Consider the following 21,817-nt stretch of genomic DNA (forward strand, 5'->3'; position numbering starts at 1 on the left):
CTCCCTGGAGGTGCAGTTAAATTTTTGTGAATTTTAGGTATAAAATAAAATAACGGTGTGCGTGGAAACTGAACAGACAGAAATTTGAACTCATCCTCACATAATGCCCCACTATTTACACCAGAAGTCAACAATTCTCCCAGTTCGGCTTTGAAATGTACCAAAGGGTCACTGTTAAGGGGGAGGTATGTGGTCTCATCTCCCAGTAATCTCATGGACTCTTTTAGATAATACTCTTTGTCCATGACCACAATACCCCCACCCTTATCAGCCGATTTAATAACAATCGAGTCATTATTCTCTAGATTTTGGACTGCCTCTTTTTCTTTAATATTAAAATTATCTTTTTTGATTTTGTATGTTCTACATGAGTTCTCTAGATCTATGCTGACCATTTCTACAAAGGAGCTTACTAGATGTCCTTGTGCGAACTTTGGATAGAACGTGGATGCTTTTTTAAAAGTTTTTTCTTGAGGATCAGCAGTACTGCGGAGTTACCCTATATACAATTTCATTAACTGCCACTCCACATATGTTATATATTTATTGCAATGCCCTTGTGGCTTGCAATATGTGGGCAGAACAGGGAGAACCTTTCAGAGACGTGTCTATGAGCATATTTACAATATCAGAAGGGGCTTAGTGACACATAGTGTCTCACATCATTTTTCTCTGTACCACGATAAGAATCCCAAGGGTCTTATCTGTCAGGCAATTGAGCAGGTTGATGTTAATCCTAGAGGGGGGAGTAGACTCCAGCAGGCCAGTATACGTGAGGCTTACTGGATATATGAACTTAAAACCCTCTCCCCTAAGGGAATGAATATCGACTTTGAACTCAAAGCCTTTTTATAATCACTTATTTTTAAGTCATTAATTCTTTGTTCTGCCACTGTTTATATTTTTAATGTCTTTTTAAATGTTTTTAACGTTTTTTTTCTCTTTTCTGTTCATCCCAATTAATGTTGTATGTTTGTTATGTATGTTGATTAGAATAGGCCATTGTTTATGTGCTGTTGTCTATTAGCCCTAATTGGGGTTAATACCACAAATCCAATTAACCAACCAGGACTTTGGACTGAGGGTATATATACCATAGAGACTATCAGACAAGCACATCCCTTGAAGAAGTACGCGCATGCGTACGAAACGCGTCGGGAAGTTTCAAGTTTTTAGAGTGTTCCAGTGTGGTGAAGTCTGCAGTTCCAAAGGAGAAACTCTGCAGTCTCCAACTAGTGTTTTGAACCGAAGTACGGCGATATTGCGGCTGCTGATGAGGACTGGAGGACTGGAGTCCTGTGAGCCGGTGGAGAATACACAACGGGGGTGACGTCACGTCCGCCCAGAGGCCTCGTCATCTGAGTCATCTGCCTGGCTTCCTAGTCACGTGTGGACGCCAGCACAAGTGCTCCGGTCGCCATCTTGACAGCCCAGCTGCATACAGCAGATCTGCCTGTACCTTTCCAGCATTTTGTGAGTAGGGTTGCAATTTTACCCCTCCGGATGCGGTTTATGCACATTTCCACATCAATAAATATGCTTTTTATTAATATTTAGGCCGTGCTAGTGTTATATGTTTGTATGTCTTGTTTGTTGTTTTTTGTCAATATCTGTGATCACCCCCCCCCCCCTGTGTTGATTTACTGCACTATTATTTCTCTTTCTCTTTTTTCACATATGCACTGCTGAGGTGAGAATCATCACCATTCATCATCCCAAGGACTGTATTTGGACTGTCACAACAGGACTGGTATTTACCCTCTTTGGCGCCGGTTAACCCCTTTGTTTCATCTGTTTCCCTGACTGGTTGTACCACCAGTCATTCACCTGGCTGCCTGAACATTTATTCATCAGTATCCCTAGCGCTGTTTTGCACCTATTCCTTTTTTCCCTTACTTTTTTCCCTTTTTTCCCTTCCCTTTTTTACTTACAGTACTACTCTTCCACAGCCCTTATACTACAGTACTACTCTTCCAGAGCCCTTATACTAAAGTACTAATCTTCCACAGCCCTTACACTACAGTACTACTCTTCCACAGCCCTTACACTACAGTACTACTCGTCCACAGCCCTTATACTAAAGTACTAATCTTCCACAGCCAGAGCTGTTATCCACTTCCCTGCAGAAAGCCGCCTCATGTCACTCTCTGCAGTCAGAGTGCTCTTACAATGCCTTCTTCCTCATTCCCAGCAAGTGCTTCTTCAATGCCGCCTCACGGCCAGTATGTATTACAACACCTCATTCTGCACAGCTACCGCCAGAGGATCAAAGGCTTCAAAAAGTTCGCTTTGGGGCTTTTGTATCCAAAAAAAATTACATTATTCTGGAAAAATATTCACTTTAATAAGTGAATCTCTATTGAAGTCTATGAATGCACAGATCCTCAAAATAAGCGAGACAGGCTCCCAGTGAGTGTCTATCACAAGACTGCACAGCTCCCGGCTCTGCGCTTTCACACCGCGTCCTTAATACTTTCACCTTAGCTGAAAGTCCAGCTGGTATTGAAGGACTTACAGGCAGCACTCACCTCTCCCCAGCAGTTGGAAAGTGATAGAAATAGCTGCTTTGCTTGTAATGGGTGATACAGTACTCTGCACCCATCAAGCTCAGGACAGCTCCTATTTAACTGCAGTGCTGCACAAAACGTTTCTTTTTTTAATGGCAGTTTAATCACTGTTTCCCACTACCGCTGTAGCTAATTCATTGGCACACATTGTATACTCACCAGCTCCTAAAGCAGTGCCAAGGCCTCCTGGTAAATAGCCTGTGTGGGGGAGAAACACAGCAACGTAAATGGAGTGTGACCCACCAGGGATCTGTGACCAAGATTTATTAAACCACAAAGAGCCTTTGTGCACTTCAGGGCCTCTTCCTTTTAAGATGAACCACCGCTGCTTAGTCAGTCTGGACCTGTGTCAAGCGAACCAAATGTCTGTGTAGACATGGATACCAAGGGTGGGTTTCAAGTTGTGTCATTATACAAATATTGATTACGATGACAATTTGTGCCAATTGGTGAAGGGGTCACAGGTGGAGGTGCTTGCAAATATTGTCAGCTTGTTGTCTAGATCAGGGGGGCGCCAACTGGGCGGCGCGAGATTTTCATGGGGGGGCACGGCATGTTGCAGAGGTCCCGCGCTGTCCCCCAAGGCATTTACATTAAATGCTGGGGAACCGCGCAAGGCCTCTGTAACTTCTCCTAGCTGGTCAGCGGCGACGCGTCTGATTTCCGAAAATGAATGTGCAACCCAAATGTTAAATGGGAGTCAAACCATATGACCAGATATTTAAAACTAGTGACAGGGGCAGGAATGGTTGGTTGGTTATGATTTGTAGCTCTGTCGTTGGTGGCTTTAGAAATGTAGCTTTAGTCCCAAATACCATTGTTTCCGTATTTTCAGTGCTTAAAAACAGTTTGTTTTGGGAAATCCAGTATTCAAGTGTTGAAAAAGTCAGATTGAAGTATGTTTAAGGTCGGAGAGGCTAGGGCTGTGTGCATATAAGATTGTGTCATCCGCATACATGTGCATTGAAGCTCCCTTACAAGCTGTAGGTAGATTATTAATGAAAACTGAAGAGAGTAGGGGCCCCAAAACAGAGCCTTGCGGGACACCACAGGTGACATCCAAGGGGTTGTAAACCGAGATAGACACATATTGGGATCTACCCGATATGTAGGAGCGAAACCAGTTTAAAGAGGGTTCCCATATTCCAGATAACTGAAGCTTGTCTAGCAAGATAACATGATCAACAGTATCCAGAGCCTTTGGTGGGACCACTGCAGCATTGTACAGTATTGACATTACCATTGTGATGGTTAAACATGAATTAATTGTAATAATTTTGATTGTATATGTGTTTCTGTTGACTGCAGTGCATATACTGTCTGGAATGTCATATCCCTGCAGCAGGCACTCACAGGCGTCTTTGGCAATCCGACACTATGGGATATGTATGGAGATTGTCAAGGGACTTTATGAGTCCCTGTTTAATGCTGTTTTTCTGCTAGTAATGTCCCTGAAAAAAATTGTTCACTATGTCAACAACAGCCATAAAGCAGCCAGCGCTGCAATCTGAGAGGAAATGGTGGTGTGGTAGATGGGCATTATATCAATATTAGGGCCTGTATGTACTAAGCAGTGCTATGCCATAAGTCGTCTTCTGGCAGCAGCAGACACTTCATTGACCCATTCCCTTGAATCGGAGGTACGGGATCTTCCAGCATTGGAAGGTGTCTTATGGTGCAGTATCACTGCTCTCCATCATGTCTCTCTCACTTCGCTGCTTCTGCAGCTTCCAAATCAGTGATTCTACAGCAGTCCAAATCTCTCCCCGTGATTTTCTTTAAATACCACGAATTGCTTCTTTATTTTCACATTTTTGTTCCATATTATTTGAAATTCTATTTGTTCTCATTTCTTATAGAGAAAATAAAGCTGGGATTTTGTTTTTCTAGTTCTTTACATTTTAAATGATACTCTAGTCCAGGGGCGCTCAACTGCAGTCCTCAAACCCCCCCACCCTCCAACAGGTCAGGTTTTCAGGATATCCCTGCTTCAGCACAGATGGCTCAGTCAGTCCCTGCTTCAGCACGGGTGGCTCAATCAGTCCCTGCTTCAGCACGGGTGGCCTAATCAGTTCCTGCTTCAGCACAGATTGCTCAATCAGAGGCTCAGTACTTCTTAGGGAGAGGCCTACGATTATGGGACTGAGATCAGGCTGCACTTCTTCCACGGCCTATAAATAAATCCCCCCCACACTGCTTCTTCCCACGTGTTAGAGTTTTACAGTCATCTCTCAACCCTCTTCCTTCCCGGTCCTTTTACATTGGATGGGCCCTTATTGCTACAACCACAATGGGCTAAGGAAAGACAAACACTTACCTAATCATGCTAAATATAATGGATAACTCACTGCACCTGTCGAGCACTAAAAGAAGGGATTTTAATTATCGCAGGTCTTTCCCTGGCTCGAATTGAACTTATTGAAAGTGGACATATCATTAAACACCCCGTGGCTCAAAATGAGTTTCTGCCCCCCGTGGCCCCTCCAAAGACCTGGCCATTTTAATCACTCCTAAGCCACCGATGAGTACTATGTAATTATCTATAAAAACTAGGGGTCACTTAGATCAGGGGTTCCCATCTCCAGTCATCAAGACCTTCCAACAGGTCAGGTTTTAAGGATATCCCTGCTTCAGCACAGGTGTTTCAGTCAAAATGGCTGAGCTACTGATTGCTCCACCTGTGCTCAAGGCTGGATACCCTTAAAACCTGACCTGTTGGGGGTTCTTGAGGACTGGAATCCTCCAATGGAGGAATGCAATGTACCCATGTAGTTTTCCCATAACTAGCATATTGTACTCTGTCCTGATTATATTAAGAGTAGCAGGAAGCCGAAATCAACGACTGAGCCTCTGATTGAGCAACCTGTGCTGAAGCTGGGATATCCTGAAAACTGAAAACATGACCTGTTGGGGGTTAGGGGGTTTGGGGGAGGGGGGGCTTGAGGACTGGAGTTGAGCACTTCTGCTCTATTCAAAGGGTCACGCAAAAAGAACACACACATACTGTACAGAAGAAAAGTATAACTCCTTACCTGGTTTGGGGGGTTTACCGCCGGGATATAACCCTAATGAATAAAAACACTTAGAATAAAGTAATGACTCCAATAAAAATTGCCAGCAAACTTATAGAGGTGGCATTATGACTGGGAAAAAAAAAGTGTGTGCTGTGCTGTTGTCCGCTACATACCTGCTCCGGGTGCAACACCTCCTGTTCCCACTCCAGCTCCTAGAATCAGCAGGAAAACAAACTTCAATGACAATGGCTCCCCAGCTACATCATAAACTATAGCAACATGATCACTCATAAGATGCACAGATACCCTGATCACTCATTATAATATACACAGCTACCCCGATCACTCATTATAATATACACAGCTACCCCGATCACTCATTATAATATACATAGATACCCAGATCACTCATTATAAGATGCACAGCTACCCCGAACACTCATTATAATATACATAGTTACCCAATCACTCATTATAATATACACAGCTACCCCGATCACTCATTATAATATACACAGCTACCCCGATCACTCATTATAATATACACAGCTACCCCGATCACTCATTATAATATACACAGCTACCCCGATCACTCATTATAATATACACAGCTACCCCGATCACTCATTATAAAATACACAGCTACCCCGATCACTCATTATAATATACATAGATACCCAGATCACTCATTATAAGATGCACAGCTACCCCGAACACTCATTATAATATACATAGTTACCCAATCACTCATTATAAGATGCACAACTACCCCCGGTCACTCATTATAAGATGCACAACTGCCCCAGATCACTCATTATAATATGCACAGATACCCGATCATTCATTATAATATACACAGATACCCGATCACTCATTATAAGATGCACAGCTACCACGAACACTCATTATAAGATGCACAGCTACCTCAATCGCTCATTATAAGATGCACAGATACCCCGATCACTCATTATAAGATGCACAGCTACCCGATCATTCATTATAAGATGCACAGCTACCACGATCACTCATAAGATGCACAGCTACCTCAATCACTCATTATAAGATGCACAGCTACCTCAATCACTCATTATAAGATGCACAGCTACCTCAATCACTCATTATAAGATGCACAGCTACCCCAATCACTCATTATAAGATGCACAGATACCCCGATCACTCATTATAAGATGCACAACTACCCGATCATTCATTATAAGATGCACAGCTACCCCAATCACTCATTATAAGATGCACAGCTACCCCAATCACTCATTATAAGATGCACAGCTACCCGATCATTCATTATAAGATGCACAGCTACCCCAATCACTCATTATAAGATGCACAGCTACCCGATCATTCATTATAAGATGCACAGATACCCCGATCACTCATTATAAGATGCACAGCTACCCGATCATTCATTATAAGATGCACAGCTACCACGATCACTCATAAGATGCACAGCTACCTCAATCACTCATTATAAGATGCACAGCTACCTCAATCACTCATTATAAGATGCACAGCTACCTCAATCACTCATTATAAGATGCACAGCTACCCCAATCACTCATTATAAGATGCACAGATACCCCGATCACTCATTATAAGATGCACAACTACCCGATCATTCATTATAAGATGCACAGCTACCCCAATCACTCATTATAAGATGCACAGCTACCCGATCATTCATTATAAGATGCACAGCTACCCCAATCACTCATTATAAGATGCACAGCTACCCGATCATTCATTATAAGATGCACAGCTACCCGATCATTCATTATAAGATGCACAGCTACCCCAATCACTCATTATAAGATGCACAGATACCCCGATCACTCATTATAAGATGCACAACTACCCGATCATTCATTATAAGATGCACAGCTACCCCAATCACTCATTATAAGATGCACAGCTACCCGATCATTCATTATAAGATGCACAGCTACCCCAATCACTCATTATAAGATGCACAGCTACCCGATCATTCATTATAAGATGCACAGCTACCCGATCATTCATTATAAGATGCACAGCTACCCCAATCACTCATTATAAGATGCACAATTGTGCATCTTATAATGAGTGATCAGGGCAGTTGTGCATCTTATAATGAGTGATCAGGGCAGTTGTGCAGCACAACTACATATTTTCTCTCGTTATCGAAGATGGGCACTTTGTTCCTCCCACTAACTGATTAAATAACTTATGTACGTGGGGTACGCGGGGCGGTGCACACTTTGCGTAGTAGATGCTAAGAAGGATATCAGGGCGCAGGGATTTGTCATTTGTAAGGGATCTGATGGTTTAGAGAATGGTCCGCAGTTACTGGGTTCTCTGAATTGGCATTTGCTTCCTCGCTGATTTTATGCAAACCAGCTTTTCTTAAACAGTTTATTATTTCAGATTTCCTTAGGAGATTGGGCTTAGCATGATCTGATAATAGCGCGATTAATTCTATTCTTGGAACCTTGTGCATGTGTCTTTTCAGTCAATAGACAATTTGCCGATTCTTATTTCTGATTGCACTGATGTTTGTGAAAGTGTTAGCCTTATTTAACTTGGCTGCTAAGAGTGAGTCAGCCTTAGAATAATATTTTTTTCGTCCGTCTTCGATGCTTTTCAGCTTCATCTTGCATAATTACAGTTAGTTCCCCTAGAACAGGGGTGGCCAACTCCAGTCCTCAAGGGCCACCAACAGGTCAGGTTTTAAAGATATCCCTGCATCAGCACACGTGGCTCAATCAGTGGCTCACTCATTCACTGACACATGTTTCAGATGGATAATGTAAACTCTTAAAACGACCTGTTGTCCTTACTGTCTAGATTAATTCTGTGATACACTTATCTAATTTAAAAATCAGGGACTGTACGGACGTCTCGTCCTATGATCAACGCTGCTTTTTATTTGGAATAATATTAGCCAGAATTGATCGATAACGTGAGCTTAACAAGAATTGGGAGAGCAGATGTTTGCTAAACGTATTTGAGATGTTGCAATTGTCGCAGTAATTATAATATATCTTCCCTCCGTGTCCGGGTTACAGGTCTGATGTTGGAACAGACTATATTTATGGACAAAGTGTGCCAGTCCTGTTGTCTTATTTACAGCTCATTCATGGAAAAGATAAGGGAAATGCTATTTCTTTTTTACACAAATGTGTCCCTTAGAGGAAAATTATCTGTCCCTTTAACGTTTTATTACAGTTGAAGTGCAAATGCCTTATTACTCTTGTACGTATTCATTTTAAAATGACTTCTATAAGGAAGAGTCACGTGAAATACACATCGTATGTATGTGTGATTAAACTCCCACTTTTCTAAAACTTTTTGGAACTTCACTCCATAAGACGCACAGCTATCTCTCACCCGTTCCTCACTCATAAGATGCACAGCTATCTCTCACCTGTTCCTCACTCCATAAGACACACAGCTATCTCTCACCGATTCCTCACTCATAAGATGCACAGGTATCTCTCACCCATTCCTCACTCATAAGATGCACAGGTATCTCTCACCCATTCCTCACTCATAAGATGCACAGGTATCTCACCCGTTCCTCACTCATAAGATGCACAGCTATCTCTCACCCGTTCCTCACTCATAAGATGCACAGCTGTCTCTATCACTCCCCTCCACACTCACAGCACACATCACAATCTCTCACTGGGCTCCTAACTTACATGATGCACATTTCTCTCTCTCACTGAACAGCAATGTCTGTATAAGATGCACAGTTCTCTCTCACTGAGCAGCAATGTCAGTATAAGATGCACAGTTATCTCTCACTGAGCAGCAATGTCAGTATAAGATGCACAGTTATCTCTTACTGAGCAGCAATGTCAGTATAAGATGCACAGTTATCTCTCACTGAGCAGCAATGTCAGTATAAGATGCACAGTTATCTCTCACTGAGCAGCAATGTCAGTATAAGATGCACAGTTATCTCTCACTGAGCAGCAATGTCAGTATAAGATGCACAGTTCTCTCTCACTGAGCAGCAATGTCGGTATAAGATGCACATTTCTCTCTCACTGAGCAGCAATGTCGGTATAAGATGCACAGCTTTGCTTACCTGGATACAATCCAGCGCCTGGATAATATTGTCCCCCTACTCCAGGACCAGGGATTCCTGTGAATGGAAAAAGAAGTTTAAGCCCAAGGAATTTCATGAATGAAAACATAGTGTCCAGGAGGCCAAAAGGGCAGTGGGAAACTAGTCTACTGAGGACCCATACTGTCCGAAGGCCTATCAGGTCATTAGATGGTACAGTAGTGTCACTCTTTGAAAAGTGTGTCGCTTTTGAAAGACAATTTTACTTACTAAAAGTCAAAGTCTTTCAGTACATGGCAGTGTCACCCAGTGGAAAACCGTGTCACTCAGTGGAAAACAGTGTCATTTAGTGGAAGGTAGTGTCATGCAGTGGAAGGTAGTGTCACACAGTGAAAGGCAGTGTCACGCAGTCGAAGGCAATGTCACACAGTGGAAGGCAGTGTCACACAGTGGAAGGCAGTGTCACCCAGTGGAAGGCAGTGTCACCCAGTGGAAGGCAGTGTCACCCAGTGGAAGGTAGTGTGACACAGTGAAAAGCAGTGTCACGCAGTGAAAAGCAGTGTCACGCACTGGAAGGTAGTGTCACACAGTGAAAGGCAGTGTCACACAGTGAAAGGCAGTGTCACCCAGTGGAAGGCAGTGTCACGCAATGGAAGGCAATGTCACCCAGTGGAAGGCAGTGTCACCCAGTGGAAGGCAGTGTCACCCAGTGGAAGGCAGTGTCACCCAGTGGAAGGCAGTGTCACCCATTGGAAAGCAGTATCACCCAGTGGAAGATAGTGCCACCCATTGAAAAGCATTGTCACCCAGTGGAAGATAGTGCCACCCATTGAAAAGCAGTGTCACTCAGTGGAAGATAGTGCCACCTATTGAAAAGCAGTGTCACCCAGTGGAAGGCAGTGTTACCCAGGGGAAGGCAGTGTCACCCAGTGGAAGGCAGTGTCACCCAGTGGAAGATAGTGCCACCCATTGAAAAGCAGTGTCACCCAGTGGAAGAGAGTGCCACCTATTGAAAAGCAGTGTCACCCAGTGGAAGGCAGTGAAAGGTAGTGTCACGCAGTGGAAGGCAGTGTCACGCAGTGGAAGGTAGTGTCACGCAGTGGAAGGCAATGTCACACAGTGGAGGCAGTGTCACACAGTGGAAGGCAGTGTCATGCAGTGCCACCCAGTGAAAAGCAGTGTCATCCAGTGGAAGGTAGTGTCACCCAGTGGAAGGCAGTGTCACCCAGTGGAAAGCAGTGTCACCCAGTGGAAGGCAGTGGAAGGTAGTGTCACGCAGTGGAAGGCAATGTCACACAGTGGAGGCAGTGTCACACAGTGGAAGGCAGTGTCACGCAGTGGAAGGTAGTGTCACGCAGTGGAAGGCAGTGTCACGCAGTGGAAGGCAGCGGAAGGTAGTGTCACACAGTGGAAGGCAATGTCACACAGTGGAGGCAGTGTCACACAGTGGAAGGCAGTGTCACGCAGTGCCACCCAGTGAAAATCAGTGTCATCCAGTTTAAGGTAGTGTCACCCAGTGGAAGGCAGTGTCACCCAGTGGAAGGCAGTGGAAGGTAGTGTCACGCAGTGGAAGGCAATGTCACACAGTGGAGGCAGTGTCACACAGTGGAAGGCAGTGTCACACAGTGGAAAGCAGTGTCACGCAGTGGAAGGCAGTGTCACGCAGTGGAAGGCAGTATCACGCAGTGGAAGGCAGTGCCATGCAGTGGAAGGCAGTGTCACGCAGTGGAAGATAGTGTCACGCAGTGGAAGATAGTGTCACTCAGTGGAAGATAGTGTCAGTCAGTGGAAAATAGTATCGCTCAGTGGAAGATGTTTCACTCAGGGGAAGATGGTGTCACTCAGTGAAAGATGGTGTCACGCAGTGGAAAGCAGTGTCACGCAGTGGAAAGCAGTGTCACGCAGTGGAAAGCAGTGTCACGCAGTGGGACAGCTTCCAACTCTTTAGCTAATTGCTTCAAATGTCACTTGTTTTCCTAGTTTGATTTAGTAAAGGGTTTTCTGTCATTATATTCAGCTAGATGTTATGTCCAACCTCCAAAAGAAACAAAAGTAGCTGTCTTTGCTTTGTTACATTTGTTTAGAGAAGACAAACTATATTGTTAAATTATTTACAAAATCTTGTTTGTAGGTCAACTAAGAGGAATTGCACCGGGTGACTGAATCTTGAAAAGGTGTCTCAGGCAGTGGGGAGGTTACTTATGAACTGCATGTCTCATGGGGAGATATTCATCAAATTCTCCTGCAAAAGCGGTGCAAAACGGAGGCAAAACAAAATACCCTTATGTATCTAAGAAAAAACATTTCAATTGAAAGCTATTTTTTTTTCTTTCTTTTTTTCTAGTGCAGTTCTCATTTCCACCAGCTGTGCTGTAGGTTTGTATCTTGGAGTCTGTGGGAAATGGATTTGTTCATCTAGTAACTATGGGTCTCTTGGGACGTGAGGTATTAAAAAAAAAAAGCAAGTTTATGTTGCATGGCTCTGCAGATCGGCGTAGCAGGACACATGTTTATGTTGCGTTGCTCTGCAGATCGGCGTAGCAGGACACATGTTTATGTTGCGTTGCTCTGCAGATCGGCGTAGCAGGACACATGTTTATGTTGCGTTGCTCTGCAGGTCTGCGTAGCAGGACACAGGTTTATGTTGCATTGCTCTGAAGATCTGCGTAGCAGGACACAGGTTTATGTTGCGTGGCTCTGCAGATCGGCGTAGCAGGACACAGGTTTATGTTGCATTGCTCTGCTGGTCTGCGTAGCAGGACACAGGTTTATGCTGCGTTGCTCTGCAGGTCTGCGTAGCAAGACACAGGTTTATGTTGCATGGCTCTGCAGATCTGCATAGCAGGACACAGGTTTATGTTGCGTTGCTCTGCAGATCTGCGTAGCAAGACACACGTTTATTTTGCATTGATCTGCAGGTCTGCGTAGCAGGACACAGGTTTATGCTGCGTGCCTCTGCAGATCTGCGTAGCAGGACACAGGTTTATGCTGCGTGGCTCTGCAGGTCTGCGTAGCAGGACACAGGTTTATGCTGCGTGGCTCTGCAGGTCTGCGTAGCAGGACACAGGTTTGTGCTGCGTGGCTCTGCAGGTCTGCGTAGCAGTACGGAGTTACAGATACTGTATGCAATAATGCTCAGGAAGGAGAAATGGCCAAACAGTGACATTGCAGCTTCTATTTACCAAGAAAAGGGGATATACAGTATAGCTGAATTGTGCAGGTCTCTTACACAGTAGAATGGATAATACATTAAGGCTCATATTTATCAAGTGGAGCGATTCCATAAGACACCTCAGAGAATAGCACTGCTTAGTAAACATGGGCTCTGCAAGTCTTTGGGGCAGTGGTGGGGATAATATGCTGGCGCTTGGCAGGTCTCTGCAGCAGTGTGGAGGTTAATATATTGATGCTTTACATGTTTCTCTAGCACTATTAGGTTTATCTAGAAAAACTGCGTGTCACTCTACACAGAGATACAAGTAATTATGCAGGAATGCTCTGCGGGTATACCAGGGGCTCCTGCCTGCCCTCCTCCTTCTCAGCCACTTTCCCTTGGATGGGCCCTTATTTCTACCACCACAACGGGTTAAAGAAGGAGAAACACCTAGCAGAGTTACATATAATGGAGCACCAACATTATTTACGGTTTTCCCCGGACTCAACTGGAACTCCCTTATAGTGGTAACATCACCAAACACACTGTGGTTTGCACTATGCATCTCCACCCCCACCACTTCCAATGGCCGAGCCATTCTAACCACTCCAGCCATTCAACAGTCAAATGTAAATATTTATGAAACTAGGCGTCTCTTAGATGGTGCAATCATGCACTGAGGGGGGCACATGTAGGATATAGTGTGAGGTGCAGTCCCGTCTAATTGTAATAGAAATAAGCAATAAACCCCTTCGGATGGTGAACTGATCTTCTGAGTCATATTGCACGTCTCAGAAATATTGCAATCCACATTTGAATTCTCGTCAGGTACTAACTTAGACCATGAAATGCAATGAACCCATATAGTTTTTCCATAGCTGGCATATTGTACTCTGTCCTGTTTATATCAAGAGTAACAAGAAGCCGCGTGCTGTTGTCCGCTACATACCTGCTCCAGGTGCAACACCTCCTGTTCCCACTCCAGCTCCTAGAATCAGCAGGAAAACAAACTTCAATGACAATGGCTCCCCAGCTACATCATAAACTATAGCAACATGCACTCATTATAAGATGCACAGCTACCCCGATCACTTATTATAATATACATAGATACCCAATCATTCATTATAATATACACAGCTACCACGATCACTTATTATAATATACATAGATACCCAATCATTCATTATAATATACACAGCTACCACGATCACTCATTATAATATACATAGATACCCGATCACTCATTATAAGATGCACAGATACCCGATAACTTATTATAATATACATAGATACCCAATCACTCATTATAATATACATAGATACCCAATCATTCATTATAATATACATAGATACCCAATCATTCATTATAATATACATAGATACCCCGATCACTCATTATAAGATGCACAGATACCCGATAACTTATTATAATATACATAGATACCCGATCACTCATTATAATATACACAGCTACCACTATCACTCATTATAATATACAAAGATACCGATCACTCATTATAATATACATAGATACCGATCACTCATTATAATATACATAGATACCCCCGATCACTCATAAGATGCACAACTACCCCGATCACTCATTATAAGATGCACAACTACCCCGATCTCTCGTACGATGCACAGCCAGCTTTCATTCAGCTCCCAATCATAAGATGTGCTGCTATCTCTCAGTCTGCTCCCTACGAATAAAATGACAGCTATCTCTCCCTCCACTCCTCCCTTATAAATCGCACAGTGTCTCTCACCTGGTTCCTAACATATAATATGTACAGCTCTCTCCCTCATTCCTCACTTACAGCTATCTCTCTCTTGTTTCTTACTCATAAGGCTGGGGCCATGGTACCGCAGACCGTGCGGTGAGCAAGCAGACTGCCTTAAGGCAGTGTTCGCTTCCATGCAGCGAGCGGCACGTGCGCGCGGAAGTGGGAGGGGGCGCGCGTTGCGCAAGAAATCAGTTCAAACTGATTTCTTGGCGCGACAGGCCGGTCTCGTGAGCTGTTCGCTCCAATGAGTGCGAACCAGCTCTGTGACGTTACTGGCACGCGCCTAGACACGCCCACGGACGGCGCGTGTACCATGGCCAAAAAACGCACCCACTTCAAACGGGTGAAGTCACGGCTGCGCACGCCTATGCACGGGCGACGGCACCATGGACCTGGCCTAAGACACATGGTTGTCTCTCACTTTCCTCATCACTGCAGAGAAGCATAGCCAGCGGTCACTCCACTCTCCACTTACAAGATGCACATCGATCATTCACTGGGCTCCTAACTTATATGATGCACAGTTATCTATCTCACTGTGCAGCAATTTTAGTATAAGATGCACCGCTTTGCTTACCTGGATACAATCCAGCGCCTGGAACATATTGTCCTACTCCAGGACCCGGGAGTCCTGCAAACGGAAAATGAGATTACGTTTTATACAAGTCATTTTATGTTAATGAATAGAAATATTACAGTAGTTACATACTTAGATAGTAGATGAGGTTGAAAAAAAGATGTGTCCATCAAGTTCGACCTATGCTTAATTTAGTCGGCAGATACTTTATGCTACATCCATACTTACAGTATATTCATCAAGAGGAAGGCAAACAAAAAAACCCCAGTGACATATCATCTAATGATATCTCATAAGGGGAAAAATAAATTCCTTCCTGACTCCAAGAACTGGCAATCGGATTACTCCCTGGCTCAACATCCTTCTCAAAATGATTCTCTTCAGGACCCAGTGAGCGGAGAACTATCAAGTCTAAGGCCAGGGCCATGGTCAAAAAGACCGTGCTGACCCGCGCTGAGCCGCGCTGAGGGGAAACATTATCCCTATCAGCGCGGCTTTAGATGACACTTCCACAGGCGTGCGGAGGCGTGTGGAATTGCAGCTGACATCAAAAAATTTAATTTTTCCCACTGAGGGAAGCGCAGGGCCGGTCAAGTGACCGCCAAAAGGCAATAGCAGTCCGTGACGTCGGCGCCGTGATGTGTCGCACTAGCCCTGCCTTCCACCCCGCCTCCCACTCAGCTCCCACCCGGCTCACAAGCGCGCACGCTGACGCTCATGCAGGGACACAAAAAAGCTCCTGCTTGAGCAGGAGAGCATGAGCGTCAGCGCTGCTCAGCGCTGTGAATGCCACCATGTCTGAGGCCTAAAGCATTATAAGGGAGTGTCAATCACTGGAAGATAGTGTCCCTCGCTGGAAGATAGTGTCACTCAGTGGAAGATAGTGTCCCTCACAGGAAGGTAGTGTCCCTCACAGGAAGGTAGTGTCCCTCACAGGAAGATAGTGTCCCTCACAGGAAGATAGTGTCCCTCACTGGAAGATAGTCCTCACAGGAAGATAGTGTCCCTCAGTGGAAGATAGTGTCCCTCACAGGAAGATAGTGTCCCTCACAGGAAGATAGTGTCCCTCACAGGAAGATAGTGTCCCTCACAGGAAGATAGTGTCCCTCACAGGAAGATAGTGTCCCTCACAGGAAGATAGTGTCCCTCACAGGAAGATAGTGTCCCTCACTGGAAGATAGTCCTCACAGGAAGATAGTGTCCCTCACTGGAAAATAGTCCTCACAGGAAGATAGTGTCACTCAGTGGAAGATAGTGTCCCTCACAGGAAGATAGTGTCCCTCACAGGAAGATAGTGTCCCTCACAGGAAGATAGTGTCCCTCACAGGAAGATAGTGTCCCTCACTGGAAAATAGTCCTCACAGGAAGATAGTGTCCCTCACAGGAAGATAGTGTCCCTCACTGGAAGATAGTCCTCACAGGAAGATAGTGTCCCTCACAGGAAGATAGTGTCCCTCACTGGAAGATAGTCCTCACAGGAAGATAATGCCCGTCAGTGGAAGATAGTGTCCCTCACAGGAAGATAGTGTCCCTCACAGGAAGATAGTGTCCCTCACAGGAAGATAGTGTCCCTCACAGGAAGATAGTGTCCCTCACAGGAAGATAGTGTCCCTCACAGGAAGATAGTGTCCCTCACGGGATGGTAGTGTCCCTCAGTGGAAGGTAATGTCCCTCACAGGAAGGTAGTGTCACTCACTGGAAGATAGTGTCACTCAGTGGAAGATAGTGACCCTCACAGGAAGATAGTGTCCCTCACAGGAAGGTAGTGTCCCTCACGGGATGGTAGTGTCCCGCAGTGGAAGGTAATGTCCCTCACAGGAAGGTAGTGTCACTCACTGGAAGATAGTGTCACTCACTGGAAGATAGTGACCCTCGCTAGAAGATAGTGTCCCTCACAGGAAGGTAGTGTCCCTCACAGGAAGGTAGTGTCCCTCACAGGAAGATAGTGTCCCTCACAGGAAGATAGTGTCCCTCGCAGGAAGGTGGTGTCACTCACTGGAAGGTAGTGTCACTCACTGGAAGATAGTGCCCCTCAAAGGAAGGCGATGTCCCTCACTGGAAGGTAGTGTCACTTACTGGAAGGTAGCGTCACTCACTGGAAGGTAGTGTCACTCACTGGAAGGTAGTGTCACTCACTGGAAGGTAGTGTCACTCACTGGAAGGTAGTGTCACTCACTGGAAGGCAGCGTCACTCACTGGAAGGTAGTGTGACTCACAGGAAGATAGTGTCACTCACAGGAAGATAGTGTCACTCACTGTTAGACAATGTCCCTCATTGTCAGGAAGTGCCAGTCATGCTTCTACCACAACACCTATCACATGTTACAAAGCTGACTGCATACCAACTACTTGCTACATGGCAAGCAGACTTTAGAAACATACGAGCCTCCAACTTCCTCTTCACTTTATGATTGCACTGTCCATTTCTTTTAGCTTGTAAGCTCCATAGAGAAGGGCCCTCCTTTCCTGCTGTGCCAATGTATGTCAATGTTGTCATAATATTGTGATTGTCTTCAACCCGATTGTACTGCAATGTGGGGAATGTTGCATCACTATTATTAATAATAATAATAATAATAATAATGAAAAGCGGTATTACGCATTGCCAAAGATGATCAATGGAAATTTTTACAAAAATTGCACAAATACCAAATCTCCATCAAATTGCTTCAAATTTCATGTCATTAGATCTTGTGCTCTGCTATGCAATTCTGATGGTCATATTAAGACAATTAGAGTATAGTAAATATAGGGCAAGTTTTATTTGCTTGTTGATATAGGAGTTTGGCGTACTTGTGACAGCCAGGTAGGAGATGACCTACAAGGCAGATAAATATTCTCAAGTTGCTTCATTCAAAATCATTACAGTCAATCAAATCTTCGCAAAACCAGCGCATACATGGAAAACAATTGACAAGCAAAAACCTGGGCAGGCTCCTTTGAATATAGTAAACGACGCCTATAGAATCAACTTATTAAGGGAAAGACACCTACAGGCTTATCTACAGTAGCTGCATTGAACGAGTCAGCCGTTCCTAAAAGGCAGGGGGATTAATATATAACAGCGTGCCAGGACTCTTGGCACTGAAATGAGTTTACACGGTTATCCTCTGCAGCTTTCGCCAGCAAGTACAAGGTTTATATTGATGCTCTGCAGGTCACTCTGCTGGGGCACTCAGAAGTGCAATAGATTCTCACAGGACAAACATGAAGTAAGGACGGAGGGATGTTTAATAGGGTGAATGGATCTGATTGACCACAAAAAAAACTATTTAAACATTTGTTTTGTTGTTGAAACCATTACATTGCCCCTGTGATGTATATGGAGAGGGAGTGGCTCAGTGAGTAATGACACTGACTGACACTGAGATTGCTGCAGGGGAACCTGGTTCAATTCCCGGTGTCGGCTCCTTGTGACCTTGGGCAAGTCACTTTATCTCCATGTGCAGGGGAACCTGGTTCAATTCCCGGTGTCGGCTCCTTGTGACCTTGGGCAAGTCACTTTATCTCCATGTGCCTCAGGCACCAAAACATAGATTGTAAGCTCCACGGGGCAGGGACTGTGTCTGCAAAATGTCTCTGTAAAGCGCTGCGTACAATTAGCAGTGCTATACAAGAACATGCTATTATTATTATTAAATGGTACATTAAAGGTATTTACTCTTTTCCAGGGGTTGATCGGGCTGACCGCTCTGAAACAGCGGCCAGTCCGCTCGAAAACAGAAGTGGATCCCTCTCCCTTTCTGCTTCCGACATGGTCGCGTCATGTGATCACTCCTGGACTGATCACATGACCCAGAAGTTCACAGCCCTGTACAGGTTAAACTTGTAACATTTTCCTTGTAAACAAATGCTTTGGATGGGGGTTTTTTTTTAGTCTGTCTTTATCCAATGGCTTTTGGTCTTAAGACTGTTTGTCAGTCCTCAAAGCCACAGACAAATCTTATTCTTGCTCTGTTCATTGTTTGCAAAGTAATTATGGAGCCGTTAAATCAAACAGATGAACGTAAACAGTTTATATGCTTGAAATCAGGGTTGCTGGATTAAAGTAAACAGTGAAATGCAGATTGTCCAGCCAGGCACTCCTGTGAACAATGGAATATGTTTTTAGGTTGCCGGAGGTGCCCACATACGAGGACGGACCTCCCTGTTCGGTCCAATAGGTATATACAGCAGTAAAGTGATGAAGAGGAGGGCACAAACGGGCCGAAGCACAAATAAATGTATTAGCCAAAATCCGATGTTTCGGTTGAATTAAGCAACCTGTAGTTGATTTTGGCTAATACAGTCAAGGTTTAACCCGTTTGTGCCCTCCTCTTCAACATGTTACTGCGGGATTAAAGTAACATAATTATGTTTCACAAGATACCAATAACTAAAAGAGATGCTTTGAAGAGGCATTTCTTGCCAGCACAAAGTGTTCTTACGGAAGTGACATGGCTAGGGGCTCCCCGGGTGGCAAAATGTGGTGCAAAACTGGGCCACAAAATGACCCATGTTTATAAAAGAAAAACATTTGGGGGTCAATGTATCAAGGCAATTTTGGAACAAAACCCAGGGCATTTGCACCCGGCACCTATGTATCAAAGCATTTCGATGCACTTTTGCCCTGTCTGCCTCAGCTTGTGACTTGGGGAGCGTAAAGCAGGAGGAGTTGGGGAAGGAGTTACATTGTGCACAGATTATAATGAGATGTGTCACATCCTGCGTCACTCTGGGACATTTCCTTTGCACCAAAAAAATCATCCAAATCCAAAGTCTAAAATCCTGCAGCAAACGTACTGTAAGAAACTTCTCATATACGCTGCCGCAAAGCCGAGCAGTGCGTCAAAACACACTTTCACTGCGTTTGATGCAGACCTCTGAAATTGAAAGGAGTAGAAACTTTCTTTGATCCGGTGCCATTTTGTTCCCTCTAGTTTTGCAACCCCAAACAAACGTGCCTCTTTAGATAATAGATTTGATGGTCTAGTAACTGATCTGGTCTCGGGCAGTTGAGGGATTAATAAAGAAACCTCTCCAGCAGAATAGATTATGGAGCGCTTGCGCTCTGTACTTTAGTTTACTCAGCGACCCTCTGCTGGTCTATAGACTGGTAGAGGAGTTACAGATATACAAGAAGGGATGATAAAACAGTGGCACAGCACTTAGCTTAGTCCCAGGACAGAACCTGGAGTAGAAGGGCCACACGAGTATCGTAATGTCATTCTGAATGCAATTGAAGATTTAAACAATATACTTAAGTAATTTGCAAGTGTTTATAACACCTGCACTAATATATATATATATATATATATATATATATATATATATATATATATATATATATATAATAAATTAGCTTACAAATTAATTTCTGTGTGAAAACTTGCTGCCTGAGCGACTACAAAGGTCAAGGCCCTCTGGGGGCTGGATTTGACCCGCAGGCTGACATTTTAAGAGCCCTGCGGTAGTGTCGTTTTACTAGGAAAGATGGACATATAGTTAAACGCTGCAGGTCTCTTACACAGTGGAATGCCCATATTTATCAATGAGTGCTATTCCATGACACCTTCCAGAAGAGCACTGTTTAGTTAATAGGGCCTAGGGCTCTGCAAGTCTTTGGGACAGTGGGGGGAGTGAATATACTGTGATAACCCAGGCTTTGTAAGTATCTGCAGCAATGTAATGGTGGTCACTATATTTATTGATGCTTTACAATTATTGTCTAGCAGCAATACTGCAAATCTCTGAGTGTCCTGGACAGGATTGTATATTTTCTGTACTTTTTTTCAGCTCTCACACTGCCAGCTCTCCCCAGGGAAAGTTGCATGTTTTCCCTCTTCCAAGCATCCAGTGCTCCTGTGTATATTGCAACATAGTTGTTACATATTACTTTCCACATGCCACTAGTCAGTTGCCCATGCAACCTCCCAATGCCCATAGTTAAGATTGGTTTAGCCCTTTCCCCCTGCCCTTCTCTGTATTTTGTTACGCCCCTTGGCTTGTTCCTGTCTGGAAGGAAAGTGTGCTCTCTCTTTTCAACAGCAGCCAAAGTGAGTAGACACATCTTCCACTGCTTCATTAGAAAGGGATTCCTTTTTACCTTCCCCTCAGAGAAGCACTTCCCCAGATACCAAAGCCAATTCGGATACTTCTCCTCACAAGAGACATTTCCTTCCACAAAATACATGCAAATACTTTTATATTTCAGTTAACCCCACTCAATAAAGTTGAAGAAAATAGAAGGACTTTGTGTGCTTTAAAAAGGGGATGAGCTAAGCTTCATGGATCTTTTCACATGCTACAAGTGAGCTAGGATCCAGAATACTGAGGGAGTGAAAGGTTTAAGGTAGCAACACTGCAGGTAACTCTTGCACAAGGGTTAATGCAGAAATGCTCTGTTTGTCATGTATGTGTACAACAATGCTTTAGCAGGAGCTACTGGAGCAATGGTCTGTATGTCTGTGTGACTGAGAGGGGGGTAAATACAGAAATGTATGCATGGGATGATACAATAATAATGTGCAGATCTTTATACCAGGAAAGTGTTTCATAAAGTGTTGCTTTCTTTTACGAAAAGGGGCTAATACAGCAATGATCTCTATTCTGCTGTTTAATGCATGGCATGTACTGTATACAGCAATACTCTATGGGCATTATTCTATAT

The 21,817-nt window shown here is 44.2% G+C and overlaps 1 protein-coding gene across 13 annotated transcripts in view; it reads right to left on the minus strand.

Annotated features, from left to right (window-relative positions):
* The window catches only part of ELN (elastin), a 101,507-nt gene that overhangs the window by 63,005 nt on the left and 16,685 nt on the right, over nucleotides 1-21,817 (minus strand). For 11 of the 13 annotated variants that reach the window (XM_075594506.1, XM_075594509.1, XM_075594507.1 and 8 more), the window contains exons 2-7: nucleotides 15,169-15,222; nucleotides 13,751-13,789; nucleotides 9,669-9,725; nucleotides 5,755-5,793; nucleotides 5,600-5,632; nucleotides 2,727-2,765 (exon numbers count right to left, since the gene is read on the minus strand). In XM_075594506.1, the coding sequence (XP_075450621.1) occupies nucleotides 2,727-2,765; nucleotides 5,600-5,632; nucleotides 5,755-5,793; nucleotides 9,669-9,725; nucleotides 13,751-13,789; nucleotides 15,169-15,222 (261 nt within the window). The remainder of the gene's footprint in view (nucleotides 1-2,726; nucleotides 2,766-5,599; nucleotides 5,633-5,754; nucleotides 5,794-9,668; nucleotides 9,726-13,750; nucleotides 13,790-15,168; nucleotides 15,223-21,817) is intronic. The other 2 variants (XM_075594513.1, XM_075594516.1) reach the window with 1 other exon arrangement.

This window comes from Ascaphus truei, chromosome 3 (assembly GCF_040206685.1).
Source record: "Ascaphus truei isolate aAscTru1 chromosome 3, aAscTru1.hap1, whole genome shotgun sequence".
Taxonomy (NCBI): Eukaryota; Metazoa; Chordata; class Amphibia; order Anura; family Ascaphidae; genus Ascaphus; species Ascaphus truei.